The sequence below is a fragment of the Mastigoproctus giganteus genome, chromosome 5 (assembly GCF_048544385.1).
Source record: "Mastigoproctus giganteus isolate SK-2022 chromosome 5, ASM4854438v1, whole genome shotgun sequence".
Classification (NCBI taxonomy): domain Eukaryota; kingdom Metazoa; phylum Arthropoda; class Arachnida; order Uropygi; family Thelyphonidae; genus Mastigoproctus; species Mastigoproctus giganteus.
This window is the reverse complement of record NC_143579.1, coordinates 102196501-102221213: the sequence shown is the minus strand read 5'-3', so window position 1 is coordinate 102221213 and position 24713 is coordinate 102196501. Positions and strand designations below refer to the sequence as shown.

At 37.3% G+C, this 24713-nt stretch overlaps 1 protein-coding gene across 3 annotated transcripts in view; it reads left to right on the top strand.

Annotated features, from left to right (window-relative positions):
- MFS18 (major facilitator superfamily transporter 18) overlaps nt 1–24713 on the top strand; it is a 299997-nt gene that overhangs the window by 24682 nt on the left and 250602 nt on the right. For all 3 annotated transcript variants that reach the window (XM_090373372.1, XM_090373373.1, XM_090373374.1), the window contains exon 2: nt 9824–9950. In XM_090373372.1, the coding sequence (XP_090229498.1) occupies nt 9824–9950 (127 nt within the window). The remainder of the gene's footprint in view (nt 1–9823; nt 9951–24713) is intronic.

Below are 24713 nucleotides of genomic sequence, written 5' to 3'. Positions count from 1 at the left end.
TAATGGTAAACAACTGAGAGAAAGGCTCCATTGGAGAAGAGACCATCTCCACATTGTGATCTGAAGTATCTAAAGGACCACGCACCTTTACTGTATTTTGAAGGGTTGTTTGTACGAAAAAGATCAAGTGTTTTGCGTGTGGTTTGGATTATCTAGTATTCTGGTAGGTAAATGAACAATCTGTGCAAGGTCATTTAGTAATTGCAAAAGCTTCAGCATCATGTCCATCTGGATCCATGTGATTGCCAAGGAAAATTACTTATCTGTTAGGAAAGTTGGACTGGAGAAAGTTAAATTTTAAAGAAAGGAAGTCAAAGAGTTCTAATGATTAGTGGAACTGGCAGATTGATATCAGTCTGCCAATTCCACTAATCTGCCAAATTGATATCACAGACGCCATGTAACAGAATGGTGTATAGAGATTTTAAGCCAGAGAAGATCAAAAAGAGATTCCAAATTATGACGTCTCTGATAAGGAATATCAGAGCGGACATATGCACAAATACCATCTTTGAAGCAACAGCTCTCATACTGCAAATAATTAGAACAACTGAGATGAGCAGTGGTTGAATCAACTGATAATTGGGATTCTGTCAGAAAAATTCTGTCATCATTGGGAATGAAACTGAGACCACTTATATTTGTAAAATGAACAAGAGTTTAGGAGGGTTAGAACTTTTCATAGATAAGTTTGTTCTAATAGTTTGGCTACTTGTGATGTATTCGGTAGTAAAGAAAAGGTGGGGAGTGAGGTAATGAAATTTTTGGAAATATTTGATTTCCACGCAAGAATGTGCCCAGCGATTCTGTCAGAAGAAGTGAGTTGCTGTAGGTGGAAATGGACATTTGAGATTGTTAATTTCCACCTATGACAAAGTATATTTCTGAATTGAATGAGGAAGTTTTTAGGAGATTTAGTCTTTTTGCAGATAAGTTTGTTCTGTTATTTTGGCTGTTCATGGTACATTCTGTAGATTAAGTAAACATAGAAGGGGACATGAATAAATTAATCAAATTTCAGGATATGGTGCACACAAACAAGAATATTTCTATCCTTGATATTACGTGGCTTTGAAAATTCTAAATAGTTAGAGAAAAATTTTTCTTTATTATTATTATTATTATTTGTTTCTTTCATTTATTTTTGTTTGATGTTTTTTTAATTGAGTTTAGTAAAACATGATTAGATTACTGTTTTCAATTCAGTAAAACTAAAAAATCAATTTTTTATAATTAAAACAAAAAGAGATATCTTATCTCACAGATGCCACGTAAGCATTTTTGTTAACCTGAGGGTACAGGTGATGGAAGGTTAATTGGAAAATATTGTCAATACACACTTGGCATAAATTTTAACCAGATATTAAACAAACATGGGTTTATGCAAAGTTTCTCGGGGCATTTCAAGAATCCCCTAGTATCTTATAGATGAAAATGTTTCTGGAAAGATACTGAATACTGGAGAATGCTGTGTAAATATGTTTTGTAGTTGTACTGTTTTCAAGATTCAGTAGGTAATTTTTACCCCTATTACTTGTGCCCTCAAGTTAATATCCATTTCCTAGTCCAGAGTTTATTTTTTCTTATTTATTTCTCCTTCAAATAATGCTGAAACATTTTTATTTATCAGTTTAAAACAGAGTGTATCCATTTTCGTTCACATTTACTTGTCAACTAATACCAAATACAGTGGTTGTGTGTAGACACTCATTAGAATGGCAACCGTCTGCTTAGAAGGAGAGGCCAGTAGCTTGCTCTAGTGACTTGCCAGTCTGCTTAACCCATGTAAATGAGGCTTAACCTGGAGCCAGGCACGCATGGTCTTCAAGTTCAGTTATTTCATTCTCTTTGTCTATGTTGTCTGCACCCTGAAACTTCCAATACTAATCTTCAAAAGCATTTTTTTTATTTTTTTATTTCTCTATTAAAATTCCAGAAATATCAATTGGTTATTGTGCAAACAGGAAAATTGCAGGATCAAGTTAAGCCTATTCTTGATATATACAGGGTGATTCACTACCAGTGTGACAAATTGCGAGAGGTGTAGGGGGCACAAAGACGAATCGGGATCACTTAGCATTGCAGGGTCCAAAATGCCTTCGTCATGCGGTAGAGGACGTTGAACGGGAGGTCGCGTGAACAGCGATCCCACTGGAAGTCAGCAATTGCGAACCGGTTCCTGAGGCAGTAGGATAGACGAGTATTCAAATGTTGAACTGGCCGACATGCACCTCGCGTATGGAACTGCGGACTGGAACTGCGCTCTGTGCTTGTAACAGGAATGTTTCCTGCACAGGCGTGCTCCTCATCATACGATTTTTGCACGTGTGCACCGAAGATTACGTGAGACTGGTTGTTTCACGAGAGGTACCATGAATCGAGAGCGAACAATGAGGACGCCAGACAATGAGGAGAATGTCCTACGTCTTGCAGAAGGCAATCCGAGTACGAGTACTCGAGCGATAGGCCAACGATTGGGTATTTCCCAATCCACTGTATGGAGGATACTGTCAACAAACCAAATGAGTTCATATCATCTGCAACGCATCCAATCATTGGAGCCTGCGGATTATCCACTCCGGAGGACTTTTGCTACTTGGTTTCTTGAACAGAAACGGTTCGCAAATGCTGACTTCCAGCGGGATTGCTTTTCATGCAGCCTCCCGTTCAACGTCCTCTACCGCATGACGAAGGCATTTCGGACCCTGCAATGCTATGTGATTCCGATTCGTCTTTGTGCCCCCTACACCTCCTGCAAGTTTGTCGCACTGGTAGTGAATCACCCTGTATATATATATATATATATATATAAAAAAGAATTAAAAATGTTTTTGATAGAAAACGTATTTTTCTATCAAAAATCCAAGTTTTTTTTTTTTCTACCAAAATTATATATTTTAAATTATTTTTTGAAAATAAAAGACTTAATTTGTTCATAATAGATTGAAAATAAAAAATAAAGGTGGTATCAAAAAAGAAGTAATTCCCAGGGGCTCACATCTGGTGAGTATGGGCTTGGCACACCCAGGATCTTGAGCTGGATATCATCATTCTTCTTTTTCTTGGTGATTCCTTTCTACTTCTCTCTCTCAGGATTTTTTTGGGCTGGTGCAGCATAAGCCTCAGGCTTCATTGCACCATATGGTTAATAATAATAATTTTGAATTATTTCTTTCTGATTTTTGTTATAAATAGCTTAACTTTTTACACTATGTTACCAAGTACATGTTTGAGGATTAAAAAACATTAGCTGACTAGTTATGTTTAGGGTTCCATCCTGTTGTCAGGGATATTGTTGTTGGATTTAATGCCAAATTTATAATTACCTGCACTCATTATTTATACTTTTGTATTAGTTGTAAACTGAGTTAAATGTAAACAAGGAACTGATATAAATCCTGCAGTTTAATGCTTATTCATGTTATAAATTCTTCATGGAGTTAAGTTTAATTATTTGTAATATTGTGATAGTATATGCTTATAACTTAAATGATGTACATCATTTGATGGATGTACTGCACAAAGGGAAATTGTTCATTTATATACAAAGTTAAGGGGAGTGGAATAATAGAGTAATATTTCATTTCTCTAGTAGCCACAATGCTATTATTAGCCATTCATAAGTACTAAACTTATGCATTATAGTTCTAGGACCTCCTGGGTGGGTCCATAGGTATGGATGGCCTTTGAAAATTTTACTTTTGCATTACATAATGAAATTTTGGCAGTCTATTTAAAACAAACAGTTTCAAATAAATTGTTGAAGTTTAAACAAAAGTTTAATGATTTTTTGTGGTTATTGCTACAATAATGTTCAATTCATAGATTATTATTATGCTTCATCAGGTGATGAGGCATCACCTGATCACCTCCAATCAACACAATGATGTGTTGATTGGAGTTCATTGTTTGTTGCAATAAGTTAAAAATAAAACTGTTTATTGGCATATTAAATGCTATAATATGGTGGTCTTATTCTTGTACAATGTGCTCAGTTTTTGTAATACTGTCATCAGTAGCGGATTAAGATCGGTTGAGGCCCCTGGTGCAGAAGAAAATATTGGGCCCCTTAAAAAAAAGAGAGAGACAGGGAAAATAAAAATACATGTTAACCATTATTTTTAAATAAATAAAAAATATTATGTACTATTAATGTTTTATTTCCAATAAAATTTGAATATAATATATGTATAATATAATTAATAATAGCATAATAATAATAATCACAAAGTTTTGAACATATTAGTTCAACTAATTTGTTGGGGTTTTGCGTGGGCCCTTCAGAAGTCGGTGCCCGGTGCGCCCGCCGTTAAATCTGCCTCTGACTGTTATAGCATAAAGAACAAACTTTTTTTTTTTTTTTTTTGTAACAAACTTGGTTTATTTAATATGCATGGCATTTCATAAAAGAATGCTAGTATTTCTGATTTAAATATATTAATTCACTCTGTGACATGAAGTACTTATCTCTGATATGATCATTAAAGGCCATGTTCACCTTTGGCTTACCATCCTAACAGGAGAAGAGATAATTTGGTACAGAATTAAAACAGTGTTTTTATAAGTAACAGAAAGTCTAAACAAACTATACCATAAGAGCTGCTCTTCCCAAAGAAGTCAAGGATGCACTTTTGGGTTGACAGAGGGCAGTCTTAGTGGAAATTGAAGTCCAGACCGAAAGGCTTTCTGTGAAACATGAGTAGACGTAATATAGCTTTTTATAATATTGCAGAAAAGTACTAAGTTTATCATGGATATTTAGCTACTGGCTAAACAGCTATATGTAGTAGTAGTACTAATATTAACATGCTGTTGTACAATACATAGAACTGCCTAACGTTCACTTAATCATTCACCAACATAGAAGAGATTTTATTGAAGCTTGGGTGAGCTATTCCAGCTTATCATCCAACTTTAACAGGAACAGAGGAAGGATAACCCCCATCCTCACAACTTCAAACATTCTACCAGACCAGATCTAAAGAACCCAGCCTCAAAGGGAACCAAAACCAACAGCAGTGCCCCAAGTAGACCAAACTTCTCCCACATCCCATGGGGAGACAAAAATCTTTCTGGCAGCAACCCCAGTTTCAGTCACTCAGCAAGGTTACCACCAGATATCACAGAGCAGCAAGTCCACATCTGGTTATTCCAATTAAACATTGCAGTTTTATCCAGTAGGAGTTCCAGTTTGCCAATAGCAATCATCAGAAAATCTATGACATGTCAGCAGTCTTATAGCAGGACTCTCCACAATTAGTTCCAGGATACCACAGCTCTCCATTAAGTTCAGTACAAGTTCCAGTCAATCAGAAAGTGAATCTACCTCCACAAAGTTTTAGTATTGATTTTCATAATATGTAATACTAAAGTTCCCTTTATATTTCAGTTTTGTAATTCTTTCAACGTAGACCTCCATAGCTCCTCTTAACATCTATATCAAATTGCAACTACCAGAATATAGTCATATATGGTCCAGTGTATAAGACTTTAGGTTAACAATGCATTCCTTGGTTAGTCAGTTTCCAGGCAGGATGCCAAGTAAAAAGCCTATTTTATAGCACTTATGCCATGTAAATTTTTGATTTCTTAAAGCTTAAATCATAAGTCAGTCCATTGTACATCGTTGTAATTAGTTTAATTTCAGATTCAGTACCAAGCATTAAATTGTTTTCAGTAAATTTTTATCATACCAAAGAATGCAGAGAAGTGTTTTCCTCATAGCTGATAATTATGTAAACAAGAAATGTTTTTTCTCCATTAAAAGTTCCATATGTATACTTGCAGTTTAGTATTATGTGACAGTTCTGATATGGCAAAAATTTAACAGCGAGCACAGTATGTTTATGGTATGCTACCAGTGGCAAAAGTACTTTGCCACCGGGCCCACCATCATGAGAGGCTTGAAGAGTAAATGGGATTGGGTCCATAGGTTGGTTTGGTATATCTGTTAAAGAGCAGTAGAATCTTGTAGTGGGGCAACCACAACTTTATGCATCTTATACTACATTTGAGTTGATCCAAGTGTAGTGCAAATTTAATCGTACATATCAGGCAAATATGCCTGATGATAAAATCAAAAATGAATATATTATAATATATCAATTATAAAGACTATCCTGTAGAATTGTTTCCATTCTCTGTAAACTGTGTTGGCAGTCTTTGCAAGACTGCCAGCACAGTTTAGAGGTGGGCATTCCTTGCTGGACTGCTGTTCATAACATGCTTCTAGAGATTGTGATATAAGCCTGTAAGCAGCAGTTAGTATAACAGATTACTGAAGCTGATAGATAGTTTTGCTAGATAGTAATCAGTATAGATGAAGACTGAGTTAAGTCATGTTTTTAATTTCGCTACATTCCTTAGGGATTGTAAACAGGAATAACTGTTGAATTTGGGGTTCTAGCCCACCCAGGGAATACCTAAAACATCTTAAGGTGAGCATGTAATGTGCACTCATAAGTAAAGGAGTGTATGTTTTTCTTTCTCGCAAAAAAAAACAAAAAAAATATTTTATTATGCAGACATGCCAAAAAATTTTTCCACAGCTTTGAGGGATGGGTTATCTTCAAGCAAGATAATTCATTCTCCCCCACACACTCTTTGGTTTACTTTGTGCAACAATCATTGATATGTTCAGTTTCTGGTTCGGTAGAGGATTAATTTCTTAGCCTCCTCATTTCCTATCTCAGTCCATTTAAATTTAATTTTTTGGGATTATATAAGGGACTAATAATATACACCTCAAAAGTTACATCATTGCAACAGTTAAAATGAAGAATATTGGACGTTAATCAAGATATGTTAGCATTAGCATTAGTAGAGGCATATGATGCAAGAAAGCAAGCTTATTCAGCATCAGCCAAAAAAAAAAAAAAAAAAAAAACCAACCACTACTCCCATTTCACCCCTCCGTTCGTTCGAAATACCTGTCCAGCTGAGCCTTAAATTTATTTAGGCTATCAACTTCAACAACAAGCGATGGGAGTCTATTCCACAAACCAACTGCCCGCTGGCTAAAGGCAAATTTCCGCACATCTATCCGACATCCGTCCTTCCTCAATTTGAATTTATGCTCTCTCAGGTGATTATTCTGAGCAAGAGGAAGAATCCCATCGGCATTGAGCATGCTCAAGCCATTCAAAGCCTTATACACCTCTATCAGATCACCTCGCCGATGCCTAGTCTCCAGGCTCTGTAATTTGCAAAACTTAAGCCTTTCTTCGTAAGAGCAACCCTTTGTTCCATTCACTAATCTTGTCGCCCTTCTCTGTACTCGTTCGAGCAGCTCTACATCCTTCTTGAAATGAGGCCTCCAGACCTGTATACAGTACTCAAGGTGTGGCCTGACCAATGCCTTATACAAGGGAATAATCACATCCTTATCCCTGCTAGAAAAATTCCTGTATATCATTAACAAGACACCATGAGCTACTCTTGCAGCTCGTCTGCACTGCTCAGAGAACTTCATATCTGCCTGCACAATTACCCCCAGGTCCTTTTCATTCTCTATCACTGTCAGCGTAGTACCACAGAGTTGATACGTTGATCTGGGGTTACTGTTTCCCATATGTAGTACTTTACATTTGTCAATGTTAAACTTCATTTGCCACCTCTCAGCCCATCTGCTCAACCTTTCCAGATCCTGTTGCAGCAGCATAGTATCAGTAGTGTCCTTAACAACCCTGCCAACCTTGGTATCGTCTGCAAACTTGGACATTAAGCCTGATACACCATCATCAATATCATTTATAAATACAGAAAACAACAATGGACCCAACACTGAACCCTGAGGAACTCCACTAATAACATTAGTCCACGTTGAGCAGTGTCCATTGATTACCACTCTCTGTCTTCTGCCACTCAACTATCCCTTTATCCATAGCAGCAATTTGCCTCCAATACCACACTTCTCCAATTTGTGCAGCAGTCTTCCAAGCGCAACAGTATCAAATGCCTTTCTAAGATCCAAATATATAATATCAAAGTTATTCCCTGCATCCAGTTCTTTTGTGACTACATCATAGTATCCAATCAAATTGGTCAGACAAGACCTGCCCTTAACAAAACCATGCTGTGTCTGAGCTATAACTGAATTCTTGTCCAGATGATCCTGCAGTGCTTCTTTAACCAGTGCCTCCATTAATTTCCCTGGAACCGAAGTTAAACTAACAGGTCTATAATTACTTGTGTCAGCCTTTGATCCTCCTTTGTGAATTGGGGTTACATTTGCACATCTCCAGTCCATGGGTACCTCCCCTGAGTCCAAAGAAGCTCTCATAATTATGGCTAGGGGTTTGCTTACTTCCTTTGCTGCCTCCTTTAATATAACTGGATAGATCCCATCCACCCCTGGTGCCTTTTTTATGTTTATCCTCAGCAATTTCTCCTCCACTTTCCTCTCAGTTATTAGAAAATAATCTAGATCACTGCCAATGTTTACTTCACCTACGACATTCCCCTTCCTGAATAACTCCTCATGTGTGAATGTAGATGCATAATACTCGTTTAGATTGTTAGCCACCTGAGCAGGATCCTCAACTGTTGAACCATCAACATCCAGTGGACCAATCTGATTCATCCCTTTCCTTCTTGAGTTTAAATAGGTAAAGAACTCTTTTCTGTTTTTCTTTGCGTCCTTTGCCAAGGATTTCTCATAATCTGCCTTTGCCTGCCTAATCTCCTTTGTGACTTGGTTACAGACCAACTTATATCTATCATAGGCTTCCATGTCACCCATTAATTTGTATGTATCCCATGCATTTTTCTTCTCTGCCATATGTCTCATTAGTTCATCTGACAACCATTTAGGCCTGAACCTTGAACAATATTTCTTGGTTGGTATGTAAAGCCTGGTAGCTTCCAAGATTAGTTCCTTGAATGCTTCCCATTTTGAATTTGCTGTTGGTAACATCATCAGTTGGTCCCACTGTATAGAATTTAAATACTGTCTCAGACCATCATAGTCACCTTTACGAAAGCAAAAACCCTTCCCTCTGCCTCTGATGGCAGTTACCTCCTTGAGCAAATCCCACTTCAGCACACTGTGATCACTGCCACCCAGTGGTTCCTTTATCTGCAGATTCCTAATGCATGAAGAATCAATACTGATAATCAGATCAAGAGTATTACTCCCTCTAGTTGCTGTTGTTGATATGCATATGACAACAGCTGAATTGCAGTTTGGATGCATATTGACCATCAAACAAAGCCATATCCAGTTTAGAGGTGGGCACAAGTAAGTTATTTGTAAATCACAGTTTGTGATTTACAAATAACTGTAATCTACAGTTATTTTTTGTATATTTGAAATATTTATATATATATTTGAAATATATTCTATATTGTTTGTTAAACTATACCTTATCTCTATTTATATGTGATTGTGTATGTAATATAAACATTTATTAAACACATTTATGCATAATTGTGTATAATTATACACAGTAATTATACATACCTAATATTTAATATATTTTACATGATTTCACACAAATTCTATGTCTGAATTGTTTGGATATCTTAGGATATTGAAACAATGTATCACATTGTTTCAAACACTTACTATGATATGTTAATTATGTTAATTAAATAATTACATGTTAATTAAACAGTTACTATGATAATTGTTTAATTAACATGTATTTTTGATATTTCTGTATGTATGATTTTTTTTTTATTTTGTATGATTTTCTAAATGTAAAATCAGTATTAGAGAAAAAAAATAAATATTTGCACACGTATTTTAATTTACCATATAATTTTGTATATATCTTATATTGATTAATTTTTTTAAAAAGAATCTAATTTATCACTTTCATAGAACAGATAAAAGGCTGTGGATGTCTGTCCTGTTCAGTAGCTGTGTAGTACTCTATGCTGCAAGAATGACTATGCCAATAACTGTGTCTACAGTTGCAAAAGAGTATGAATGGAGCAAGACCGATTCGGTATATCTTTTAATATATTCCTGGTAACCTTTTCCTTGAGCCTTAATTACCTAGTTCTAAAATTATAAAAATCCTTATATTTTTTATTGTAGATTGACGAATGCGGGAAAGAATGAAAAAAGAATGAATGAAAAGAATGAAAAAAAAGCATAATCCAAACTAATTCTGCAGTTTTATCTTAATTGCAGATGCAGTTTAGCGGACAGCTGACTTTCTACCATGAATTCTATTGCCACTTCAGCCAACGATAAAGCTGACCTGCTAGCATCCTAATTTTCTTCCAATTCGTGTATTAACGAACTTGATAAACCACCTCCCACCATTCCCAGTACACTCCATTCAATACCACCTTCCATAAAAAATTCAATGCTACCATCCATCAAAAGGATGTCAGAAGGATTTCGATGAATCTTAATGCTCAGTAAGCTCCAGGTCCTGATGGTATTTGAGAACAAAAATACCTGTCCAGCTGAGCCTTAAACTTATATACGCTATCAACTTCCACGACAAGGGATGGAAGTCTGTTCCACCAACCAACAACCCGCTGGCTAAAGGCAAATTTCCTCACGTCTATCCTACATCTGTCTTTCCTCAATTTGAATTTATGCCCTCTCAGGTGATTATTCTGAGCAAGAGGAAGAACCCCATCAGCATTGAGCATGCTCAAACCATTCAAGGCTTTATACACCTCTATCAGATCATCTCGCTGGTGCCTAGTCTGCAGACACTGTAATTTGCAAAACTTAAGCCTTTCTTCATTAGAGCACCCCTTTGTTCCATTCACCAATCTTGTTGCCCTTCTCTGTACTCATTCCAGCATCTCTACATCCTTCTTGAAATGAGGCCTCCAGACCTGTATACAGTATTCTAGGTGTGGCCTGACCATTACAAGGGAATAATCACCTCCTTATCCCTTCTAGAAAAATTCCTATATATCATCGACAATACACCATGAGCTACTCTTGCAGCCCATCTGCACTGCTCAGAAAACTTCATATCTGCCTGCACAACCACCCCCAGGTCCCTTTCATTCTCTACCACTGTTCAGTGTAGTACCACAGAGTTGATACGTTGCTCTGGGGTTGCTGTTTCCCATACGTAGTACTTTACATTTGTCAATGTTAAACTTCATTTACCACCTCTCAGCCCATCTGCTCAACCTTTCCAGATCCTGTTGCAGTAGCATAGTGTCAGTAGTGTCCTTGACAACCCTGCCAACCTTCGTATCGTCTGCAAACTTGGACATTAAGCTTGATATACCATCATCAATATCATTTATAAATACATCTATATTTATAAATGATATTGATAACAATAATGGACCCAATCCTGAACCCTGAGGGACTCCACTAATAACATTAGACCACGATGAGCAGTGTCCATTGATTACCACTCTCTGTCTTCTCCCCCTCAACCACCCCTTTATCCATAGCAGCAATTTGCCTCCAATGCCACACTGCTCCAATTTGTGCAGCAGTCTTCCATGTGCAACAGTATCAAAAGCCTTTCTAAGATCCATGTATATAATATCAAAGTTATTCCCTGCATCCAGTTCCTTTGTAACTACATCATAGTATCCAATCAAATTGTTCAGGCAAGACTTCCCCTTAACAAAACCATGCTGTGTCAGAGCTATAACTGAAGTCTTGTCTAGATGATCCTGCAGTGCTTCTTTAACCAGTGCCTCTATTAATTTTCCGGGAACAGAAGTTAAACTAACAGGTCTATAATTACTTGTGTCGCCCTTTGATCCTCCTTTGTGAATTGGGGTCACATTTGCACATCTCCAGTCCATGGGTACTTCCCCTGAGTCCAAGGAAGCTCTCATAATTATGGCTAAGGGTTTGCTTGCTTCCTTTGCTGCTTCCTTTAATATAACTGGATAGATCCCATCCACCCCAGATGCCTTTCTTGTGTTTATCTTCAACAATTTCTTCTCCACTTTACTCTCAGTTATTACAAGATTATCTAGCTTACTGCCAGAGTTGAATACATCTCTGGCATTCCCCTCGCTGAATAGCTCCTCATGTGTGAATGTCGATGCAAAATATTCATTTAGTTTGTTAGCTACTTGAGCAGGATCATCAACAGTTGACCTATCGATATCAAGTGGACCAATCTGATTCATCCCCTTCCTTCTAGAGTTTACATAAGTAAAGAACTCTTTGCTGTTTTTCTTTGCATCCCTTGCCAAAGATTTCTCGCAATCTGCCTTCGCCTGCCTAACCTCCTTTGTAACTTGGTTACAGATCAACTTGTATCTATCATAGGCTTCTGTGTCACGTGTTAATTTGTATGTATCCCATGCATTTTTCTTCTCTGCCATATGTCTCATTAGTTCATCTGACATCCATTTAGGCCTAAACCTTGAGCAATATTTCTTAGTTGGTATGTAAAGCCTAGTAGCTTCCAAAATAAGTTCTTTGAATGCTTCCCATTTTGAATTTGCTGTTGGTAACACCATCAGTTGGTCCCACTGTATATAATTTAAATATCCATCGTAGTCGCCTTTACGAAAGCAGTAACCCTTCCCTTTACCCCTAATGGTAGTTACCTCTTTGAGTAAATCCCACTTCAGCACACTGTGATCACTGCCACCTAGTGGTCCATTTACCTGCATATTCTTAATGCATGAAGAATCACTACTGATAATCGAATCAAGAGTATTACTCCCTCTAGTTGCCTCCCGAACATGCTGATGTAGAAAACAATCATCCAATAAATCCACAAAAGCCTTGCTAGTGTGTGAGTGACCAGCCCCCAAATTCCAGTCAATATCTGGGAAATTAAAATCCCCCATTATAAGACTCTCTGATTTACTGGCCCACTCTATTTCCCTGTACAATTTCTTATTATACTCATCAGAGTCATTAGGCCTCAGTCTAAATTCTCAGCCTAAAACTCAGTCCTGTCAGCCGACCGGGCTAGCCAGGTGGGTAAAGTGCCTGCCTGGCAACCCAAAGGTCGCGGGTTCGATTCCCGCCTCGGGCTTGGATCAAAGTACTGCAAAAACCTTGGGAGGTGCACTATGGCCACAGAAGCCGATGCGCCAACAACTACCAAACCAAACCAAACTCAGTCCTGTCATATCTCACAAAAAGGATTCTTCTGCTCAGGGCCAGCGCTAGGGATGTGCAAGTGAGGCCTTGCCACAGGCACTGCTAGATGCACCACTGCATATATATGCATGTTAATATACGATACAAATTAGGCACCATTACAAGGTTTTGCCTCAGTCCCCACAAACACTAGCACCAGCCCTACTTCTGCTCCTATGCTTATCTTTGATAAGGGAGCAATTCCGATTTCTAGGCAAGCTCATACATCTCTATTGGGGATTACTCTCACTTGCAATCACTCTTGACATAAGCACATTAAAAATATTGCTTCCTCTGCATCTAAAAAATTGGGTTTTCTTTTTTGCTCTCATGTTGCTTTTCTTCCAAACAGCTGTTCAATCTGTACAAATCTGCCCTACCATGGAATATTGTTCCGACATCTGGGGCAGTGTCCCCAAAACTTCTCTCAGGCTTCTAGATTCGATTCAAAAGAGGGCAGTTACATTAATTAATGACTCATCTCTAACAGTCTCTCCACTCTCTGTCTCATAGACGGTTCTGTTTCTGCTGCATGCCTTTTTTATAGTTACTTCCATGGTCACTGTTCTGAATTGGCTTCTAAAGCAGTCCAAATATGTGCCGCAACCAGTCAACATCCTTTTACTGTGCGTCTTGAAACTCACAGAACCAACTTTTCTTCTTCCACATTTATTCCTTCAATTAATCTTACATATTTCCTGAAAATTGCAATTTACAGTTCAAGTCTAATGTCAACCAATATCATCTTTCATCTTCTCAACCTCTAATCCATGCACGCTACTAAGTACTATAGTTTCTAATACCTCTCATGTTTTGGATTTTCGTAAAAAAAAAAAAAAAACATTTGGTTCGACAAAAATCACCCTAAGCAAATCCATGCTGTGACTTTAGAATAATTGCATTCCTATCTGGATGGTCCTACATTACTTCTTTATCCAATGACTATTATTGTCCCTGGAACAGATGTTATGTTAACAGGTCTGTAATTATTCATGTCACCATTTGCCCCCCCTTTATGAATTTTTGTTACATTTGCACATCTTCAGTCCATAGGGACCTCCCCTGAAATCAAAGATGCCTACATAATTATGGCTAAAGGCTTGCTTACCTCCTTTGCTGCCTCTCTTAATATGATTGGATAGATCCCATTCACCCGGGTGCCTTTTTTATGTTTAGCTTTAACAATCAGTGGCTCACATCTGGTGAGTATGGGCTTGGCACACCCAGGGTCCTGAGCTGGAGATCATCATTCTTCTCTTTCTTGGTGATTCCCTTCTACTTTTGACTCTCTGTCTCTCAGGGTAACTCGGGGAATTTATTTTTTATTTTTTGCTGGTACAGCATAAGCCTCAGGTTTCCTTGTACCATGTAGCTAATAATAAATAATAATTCCTCTTCCACTTTCTTTTCAGTTATCACAAAGTTATTTAGCTCCCCATTAGCTTGATAAACTTCTGACATCCCCTTCTCTAAAGAATTCCCCATATGTGAACGTAGATGCAAAATACCTATTCAATTTGTCAGCAACCTGAGCAGGGTATTCAACAGTTTACTCATTGACGTTGTGGCCCAATGTGATTCAGTCCCTTCATTCTTCTCTTAATATAAACATAGAGGTCTCTGCTGCTTTTCTTTGCATTCTTTGCCAGAGACTTCTCATAATCTACATTAGCTTGCATAACGTCCTTTGTTACTTGATTCCAGACTAATTTATATCTACCATAGGCTTCTGAATCACCTGATAACACTGGTCAGCATCAGTTTCCTCCCTGAAATAATTTCAACAGATTCTCATAGGAAATATGTTCAAAAACTCAGATATGTGCTTAAAAAGTTCTCTTTAGCCATCATCCCATCAGTTTTCAGGTTATTATCTGAAAACCGAGACCTGTAGTTGGTTTAATAATCTTTTCCATATATGTTATCTATTTATTTATTTTTTTAAACATTCGGAGATTTCTAGAGCATTCAGGAACTTTCTGCAACATTCGAGAATGTTATTAGAATGTTACTGAAAGTTCTAGAATATTGTTGTGTGAAAGACAAGTTGGGGTATTTCTGGAAGGTTCTAGAACTTTCAACAGAGTTTTCTAGAAATATTGTGAACCTTCTAGAAACTTCTCTATGGTATATATACAAGTGGATTCTGCACCAAGCAAGTATTTTCGTATTTCAAAAAGTGTATGTGCTGAACAAAGTGAACAAATGTTTTAGTGAATTACTGTTTGTAAACAAGCATTGTGTGTATAAGTATAAATTGTGAACTATGTTTAAATTAGTTATAAATATCTGCAATCTCTTAATTGTGTTCTTATGTGCTCATTCCCCAACTGTACATGAATATGTTGTGTTCTTGCTGAAATAAGCATGATTGCTTTTGCTACATTTGCAGAGAAGTGGTATTTGCAGCAGAAGTCACTGTCACAACTTATGAGAAAAGCCTATGAACTCTATTTTGGATGTAAGGTTGGAGATTATGAAAAAGTATGGGCTTCAGACATTTTCTGTAGCTCATGTTCAAGGACATGCTGGCTTAGAGGTAGTCATAAATCGATGCCTTTTGCTATTCTGATGGTATGGCGAAAACATTGAGACCACATAAACAATGGTTACTTTTGCATGACCAATATTTCTGGTTTTTCTGGTAAATCCAAGCAAAAAGTAGAGTATCCCAACATACCTTTCCTCACAATGCCAGTGCCAAGTCCACCAGAAACTTATGGACTTGTCTCTGATTCGGGATCGGAAAAGGAGTCTCCAGAAGTTGCAGAACCCAGATTGAGTACAGATCCAGAATTTTCAACTGCAAAGCTGCATCAATGTAGAATTGAATGATTTGCTCAGAGGTTTGAACCTCTTCCAAAACCAAGGCTCAATTACTTGGATCATGACTTCAGCAGTGGAACCTTTTTGAAAAAAGTCAAGGTGTCTTTTTATAGGAAGAGGTAATCTAACATAATAACCTATTACTCCATGGATGGTGCTTTGGTTTATTTTAACAAATTTCCAGGAATTAATGAAAGAGTTACATCTGGAGCATGTCGTCCAAGCAGTGGAGGCATTTCATTGATTCATTCAAGGTCAGTTTGAAAGCAGTTTTATTCCATAATGAAAATAAGTATTCATCTATACCATTGGCCCATGCAGTTCATATGAAGGAAACATACAAGAACCTACAGGTTCTTTTTGGACAAAATATGCTATCAAGAATACAAATGGAATATCTGTACCGACCTAAAAGTGGTAGCTTTGCTGACTGGGCTGCAAGGTGGATACACTAAATACTGCTTCTTTTTATGCAAGTGGGACAGCCAAGTGAAGGATTGCTACTACAGGTTAAAAAAATGCCCTGACTGTTCAGAAACTATGCCAGGCCAGAAAAATGTAGCACATCCTCCTTTGGTAGTTAGTCAAAAATTTGTTTACCTCCATTGCACATTAAGCTAGATTCGATAAAAATATTTATGAAAGCGATGGGCACAAAAGGAGAAGGATTTTCCTGTTTGTTTGAGGCAAAAGTTTCCTTGAATCAGTGAGGCTAAGATAAAAGAGGGAATTTTTGTGGGTCCTCAAAGAAAACTGCTATTCAAAAATGTGGAATTCATTAAAAAGTTAAATGTTACAGAAATAAGAGCCTAGAATAAATTGTCACATTGGTCACTTCCTTTTCATGTTTATTCTACGTATAGTGAAAAAGTGGCTAAAAACATAATGGAAGAATTCGAAAGCATCTGCTGGAACTTTTTAGGCAGGGAGAACTAACAAAATTACAGTAAAATTGTGGATGAGCTAATTTTAGCATACAGTGTTGGGATGCAACATGTTAAAGCTTCATTTCCTATGTTCCCATTTAGACTTTTTTCCTGAAAACTTTGACGCTGTCTCCGATGAACACATTGAAAGGTTTCACCATAGATATTTCTCAAATAGAAAAAAGATACCAGGGAAAATGGAATTCAAATACATTGGCAGACTACTGTTGGAATCTCATACATGAGACATTTATCAAATAAACTTTTTTTTATGTAAGTAGAATAGAACATTTTCTTAAAATATGTGAAATCTTTTTTACTAGAAACTTAGTTTTTGACTTTAATTCCTTCTTTCTTAAAATTAACAGGTGTTACAGTATGGTTGCCATATTTAAATTCAACAACTTCAAATCAACAAGAATCGTGCTGAATTTTAATAGGGAGTGAAAAAAATGCCCTCCAGTGTAATTTGTAGGCAGCCCATTCATGTTTCTACTCTGCCACTTGTCTTAATATGCTGACAAAAAAAAGTATAAAAAGTGCTTTCCTAGAATAAATTGTCACATTGGTCACTTCCTTTTCATGTTTATTCTACGTATAGTGAAAAAGTGGCTAAAAACATAATGGAATAGGGAAATTATTGGTTAACACAGAATGTACATTCAGCTCACTCCTATGTTGGTAGTTTTCAGTGTATAATTAAATTATTATTATTATTATTATTAGCTACATGGTACAAGGAAGCCTGAGGCTTATGCTGCACCAGCCAAAAAAAAATTCCCCGGGTTACCCTGAGAGAGAGAGAGAGAGAGAATCAAAAGTAGAAGGGAATCACCAAGAAAGAGAAGAATGATGATATCCAGCTCAGGACCCTAGGTGTGCCAAGCCCATACTCACCATATGTGAGCCCCTGGGAGTATAGCAGCCAACTCTTAGAAATTGACAAATGAAAGACTTTTAAATGGATCTGATTTTGACTAAAATGCTCTGGAACCACAAATTGGCACTCTAAGAACAGCATTTCTGACATATATATTCTAAATTAAAAACTAAGTAATGCATATCATACACAACTGCAGTCATTTACAAGTCATTGTAAAACATAACAAAATGTATTTTACAGTTGTCTGCTGTTTATTATTTTCATTCTACAGTATTTAATTCCACAGTACTGGCCAATGCAAAATCTTTACATTCCATGACCTGGCTGAAGTTGACTCTAGAGCATCATGCTGACTCACATGAATTGATTACTGCAGCAGTCATCACTTAACAAATCCAAAGTAACTTAATCTTCTTTCGCTATAACAGTTCCTCTTAAAAAAATGAAACACTGGAAGATTTCAACTAACCTGCCTTCTTTTAACAACAAACACAACAGCAATACACAACAAAGAACAAACCACCCAATATCCAGTAACAATGATTGTGAACTGAACTCCAGCTGAATAATTAATTGCTACTTACGAGCATTGAACTGAAACATTAAACAAATATTAAGAGTTAACTCTTTATTACAAAAATTTAAATATGTAAGCACACCTGTTTTTAGGCCAAAAAAATCTGCATGAAGTCCAGATAATTTTTCACCAAAAGTTGCAGACAAATGCACACACACCATGGCAAAATCATTGTTAGCATAAATATGGGCAGAACTATCTGCTATTCATTTTTAAGTGCAAATCATTAAATTTGGGAGGTGTGTAAAATACATCTCTTTTTAAAAAAATAATACAAATATGACAAAACCTAAAATAATTTTAAAAACTGGAAGTTGCTCCACTATCAAAAAGCATCCAACTAAATCAGAGACTCAAAATTTTTACATTGCACCCTCACCCTTTAAAATAATTAATAATTTCACACCTCCCTTCCAGAACAAGTGCAAATAAACAGAGATGAAAAAATTAGTATGAGTATAAATACTTTCATATTTGAAGAATATATAATTCCGTACATTTAATCTTAAATGTTGAAATAAAATATACTTCATGCCTGGATTAGTGGGATGGTGTGTCCATATTTCATTAAAAAAATTTTCCCTAGATGCACTTTTTTCTTCTTTATTATTGTTTTTTTTTTTTTTTTGGGTGGGGGAGTGGATTAGATTAATGAATACCATCTCTATGATGTAGAGATGGTATCCATCTGAACAAAGGTGGTGCAATGATTTTTGCCGGTATCACTGAAGGTACCTTTAAGGGTTCAGGGAAACTTGTAGTTAGCGGGAAGGAGAGTAATAATGATCCACATTTATCTGATGATATCGGTCAAAGTAATGCTTGCACTCACCTGAAGAATTCTTGTTTGTTGCTGCAACAGCTGATGCTGGCAAGATGTTCTGAGGGTAGCATGTGATATGGGTGTTTAATGGTGCATAAGCTGCACTAGCTATAGTGTGCCTCTGAGGGTAGCAACATATCAAATGAGAGGAAGATAAAGCTAGGGAAACAAGCCTAAATAACTTCAAGTGGTGTGTCAGGATAGTAAACTATAGAAGAATCCTTAGACTTAACTGTGTCTGCAGTAATGTCAGAGGTGTTGTCAATAAAATGATTAAATTTGAATTCCTCATTATGACAACTAACCTTAACTCTTATCAAACACAGCCTGATTGCAAAAAGGGCTTTTTCTGAATCTGAAGTTGTCTGCCAGCGTAGAGTTTATATGGTGAAGTTAGTTGGAAGCAAAGGTATAGTGAGAGAGAGTACACTACAGAAAAGAACATTGTGAAGAGTACAACAAGAGTCTCTACATGCAGACAGAATGGGCAAGCAAGCGTGAATGTCTGATTATGTGTGGCGTCAATCTGTCTCAGATTGACTGGAATAACTGGAAGGGAAACTCACAATGGGGAAAAACTTTTTTTAAAAAACTAGATTATTGTTTGTACCACCATGTTAGAGAAAATACTAGGGGTGAGAATATTCTTGATATCGTTACCCATGAAACAATGACATCACGACACAGCAAATATTGTCAGATAATGATCACGCAAATGTCAGTTAGAATTTGAAGAAAGATATTAGCATTAGCAGAGGCATACGATGCAAGAAAGCAAACTTATGCAGCATCAGCCAAAAAAAACCCCTCCCATTTCACCCCTCCATTCGTTCCAAATGCCTGTCTAGCTCAGCCTTAAATTTATTTAGGCTATCAACTTCCACAACAAAAGACAGAAGTCGGTTCCACCAATCAACTACCTGCTGGCTAAAGGCAAATTTCCGCATATCTATTCTACAACTGTTTTTCTTCAATTTGAATCTATGCCCACTCAGGTTCTTAATCTGAGCCAAGAGGAAGAATCTCATCAACATTCAGCTTGCTCAACCCATTCAATGTCTTTTACACCTCAATCAGATCACCTTGCAGGTGCTGCAATTTGCAGAATTTAAGCCTTTCTTGGTAAGAGAAATTGTTGTTGTTGCCAATCTTGTTGCCCTTCTTTGTACTTGTTCTAGCAACTCTACATCCTTCGTAAAATGGAGCCTCCAGACCTGTACACATTACTTTAGGTGTAGCCTGACCATTGCCTTATATAACGGGATAATCACCTCCCTGTCCCTGCTAGCAAAATTCCTATATATCATTGACAAGACTCCGTGACCTCCCCTGGCAGCCCCTCTGCACTGCTCAGTGAACTTCATATTTGACTGCACAATTACTCCCAGGACTTTTTCACTTTCCAGTTCCCTGAGTGTAGTACCACACAGTTGGTACATTTCTCTTCGGTTATTGCTACTCATATGCAGTACTTTGCATTTGTCAATTTTAAACTTCAGTTGCCAATTTTCAGCCCATTTGCTCAACTTATCTAGATCCAGTTGGAGTAGCATACTGTCTTTACTGTTGTTGACAACCCTGCCAACCTTTGTATCATCTGCAAACTTGGACATTAAACCCGATATACCTTCATCAATATCATTGATAAATATACAAAACAACAATGGGCCCTACACCGAACCCTGGGGAACTCCACTAATAACATTTGTCCACAAAGAGCAGTGTCCATTGAGTGACACTCTGTTGTCTCTCACTCAAAAATCCCTTTATTCATTGTAGCAACTTACCCTTAATGCCATATCCCTCCAATTTGTACAGCAGTCTTCCATGTGCAACAGTATCAAAAGCTTTCTTGAAATCTAAGTATGTGATATCAACATTATTTTTGGCATTCAGTTTCTTTGAGACCACATCATAGTATCCAATCAAATTGGTCAGACAAGTCCTCCCTTTAACAAACCCATGCTGTGTCTTAACTATTACTGCAGTCTTGTCTAGATGATCCTTCAATGCTTCTTTAACCAGTGATTCCATTATTTTCCTTGGAACACAAGTTAAACTAACAGGTCTATAGTTACCTGTGTCACCTTTTGAACCCCCTTTGTGAACTGGTGATATATTTGCACACCTCCAGTCTATGGGAACCTCCCCCGAGTCCAAGGAATCTCTCATAATTATCACTAAGGGTTTGCTTACTTCCTTTGCTGCTTTCTTTAATATAACTGGATAGATCACATCCACCACATGTTTAACTTCAACAATTTCTCCACTTTGCTCTCAGTTTTTATTACAAAATCACTTAGCTCCCTGTTAGAGTTTGGAAAACTTCTGGCACTCATCTCATTGAATAACTCCTCATGTGTAAATGTAGATGCAAAATACTCATTCATTCAGTTTATCAGCAACCTGAGCATGATCATCAATACTCAACCCATCTATTTTACATGGTCCAATCTGATTCATTCCTTTCCTTCTAGAGTTTACATAAGTAAAGAAGTCTTTGCTGTTTTTCTTTGCATCCTTTGCCAAGGATTTCTCGAAATCTGCCTTTGCCTGCCTAACCTCCTTTGTGACTTGATTACAGACTAGTTTATATCTGCCATAGGCTTCTGTGTCAACTGATACTTTATATGTATCCCATACATTTTTCTTCTCTGCCACAAGCCTCATTAGTTCATCTGACATCCATTTAGGCCTAAACCTTGAACACAGTACAGTAAACCCCTGCTATTTGCGGTATCTGTATTCGCGGTTGCTGATTTAATATAAAATGAAATCTAAAAAAATGTGAATTTTAAAGCGCCGTGAACATTTTCCGCCATAAAAAACATGGGCGTGGCTAAAATTATCTTTCCCGGTCAAAACAGCGCTCAGTGGGTGGGGAGGGAGAGGTGACAAAATCGCGAGCGTGGATGTTTCTCGCTAATCCTTGTTCAGTATGTGTTATGCGCTTGTCGTGGAAGGTTTCGTCGTTTGCTTTTAATTTATATGCTTATAAATTGAATAAATTTATCAATTTATAAATTGATATGCTTACAAAAGTGATAAATCTACCGTTTTGCAGTGTAAAACAGACTTTTCGAGTGTGTTAATGGAAGAAAGTGACTTTATTGTGGACAAGTTATTTCTAACCCGTACAAAAATATGGCTACAAATAACAAGGGAAATGTGAAAATATCAAAGAAGGTGATGACATTAGCGAATAAAATTGAGTTATTAGACAAAATTTCTAATGGTGAAAGTGTCTTCTCAGTGGCAAAACATTATAAAATCAATGAGTCAATGGTTCTTTGTGGTTCTAAACTAAAAGTTTAAGGTTTTTCAAAAACTAAAAACTTCTTCGAAACCTCTTTCCGAAAACTAAAAGGTTTTTCATATTGATATAGCAGATACTGGAAGTTTCTATGTGACTTGTAGCAGCGTAATCAATATCAGCAGAGGATTATAAAATACAATTTATAGTACCGCTTACGTGTTTTAATAATTTAACTTTATCACGTAGTCCGCAGCATATGATATTAATATTTGTAGAGCTTTTATAATCCGTGATTTAGCTTTGATATAGAATAGTATTGCAAATAGCTTGCGCGAGAGTTGGAATCAATAGGTTAGCAATAGATAGTTAAATTTATTATCTATTATAACCACTTAGAATTTACAAACGTAACGTTCTAACTTAATACATATAACTTAAACTTGATAGGAGAGACGGAATTTATATAATATAAACTTTGTAGCAGTTATGAAATATATATACTGTAATCTCAATATTGAAATATATATATATATATATATAGTGTTATTACCTGCATTGGGATATAAGTTTAGTGTAGTATTTTTAATTGTATTGAAATCATGCCTCAGACCAGATCAGCAAAGCAAAAGGCCAGAGGTATTTTTTGCATCTTATGCCTCTACTAATGCTAACAGCATAATCCCCCACCCTGTTTTGTCTATACTTTCTGCAGGTGCAGGCCCAGATGCCAAGTCTTATTGAATTGTGATTGGTTTGCTTATCTCTACCCCTTAACTTTGCATTAGATAAGGTGATTTTTCTGTCATTTGACTTTCGAAGAATTTGAAATGCTGTGGCTTGGGGTAGAACTGAGGTGGGTGGTGAATCACACCACCATGACTTTTCTTCAACATTGACCTGTACTTTTCAGTAATTCTGCAGGTCTAATGTCATTAGTGCTGTGTACAACAATATCACCTTTTGTGCTCTTAAAAGATATGATATCTGCTCTTCAACATCATGAACTTTTGTCCCTGACAGATATACCCTGGTCGTGTTCCACCTATCCTTTTTGCACAATATATTTCCCATTTCCCTGACAGTAGTCGACAACAACAATTAGTTCCTGTGGGGACCAACGCATCCTGCCTTGGGGATTCCCGCTGTGTTGTCTGATGATCAAGTGCAAGCTCTGTCATTGATGTGGGCAGCTGAGAGCTTGATGGGTACCCCAATTTAAATCCTTCGAGGGCATCCACCATGTTCTTCAAGCTCTCATAAAGGTCCACAACAACACTGAGTTGGTGCCTAACTTCCTCACACTCCTTACATTGAGGCACACACAAAGACATCCCATTCTCCCCCTTGGCAATATCATGTCCCACTCCTGATAGTTCCACAAGCATCAAACAAGCAGTACATTTCAAAAGGCTTCACCACCTACCTCAGTTCTACCCCAAGAACTGAGGGATAGAACTGTGGCTTGGGGGTAGAACTGAGGTGGTAGAACTGGGCAGAATTGCAGACACGATAGGAGGGCATATATGATGAGAGTCTTGACAGTCAATTTGGCCTTGGAGAGATTATGTAATGCACTTGGGGTAGAAATTTTCTCAACTTGTTCTGTGCTTGTTAACAGGAGAGACTGCTTCTACAGGGATGGGATACACTTAAATAGAAAGGGTGCAAGAATATTTGCTGATGCTATAGAGGCAGCGTTAGGTGGGTTGGAAAACTGCTAGCTTAGGGAGATACACAGACTAATAGATTAACAGTAGCCGCAGGCAGAAGTGGAAGTGATTCTTGCACTGCTTCTATTTGAATCATAGGAGTATAATCAATAAATCTGATGAATTTGAAGTGCTGGTCAAGACATCCAAGACAGATATTGTTGTGATATCAGAGACGTGGTGTCACACAGATATAGGGAATGCGGAATTGGAATTTTGGGAGTACAATGTGGACAGGATAGGAAGAGAGGAGAGGTTATGCCATTAGTTAAGAGAAACACAAAATCTAAGGCAGTGCATCCAGTTGACATTGGTGGACAGTGCAATGTTGAGTCAGTTTGGTGTGAAATAAGCACTGGAAAAGCAAAAATGAGGGTTGGAGTGTGTTATTTTTATTACTATTATTATTAGCCATATGGTGCAAGGAAGCCTGAAGCTTCTGCTGCACCAGCCAGAAAAAATATTTGAGTACCCTAAGAGAGAGAGAGAGAGAGAGAGAGAGAGAGAGAGAGAGAGAGAGAGAGAGAGAGAGAGAGAGAGAGAGAAAAGTAGGAGGGAATCACCAAAAAAGAGAAGAATGATGATATCCAGCTCAGGACCCTGGGTGTGCCAAGCCCATACTCACCAGATGTGAGCCCCTGGGTTATAGGCCTAATGACTCTGAT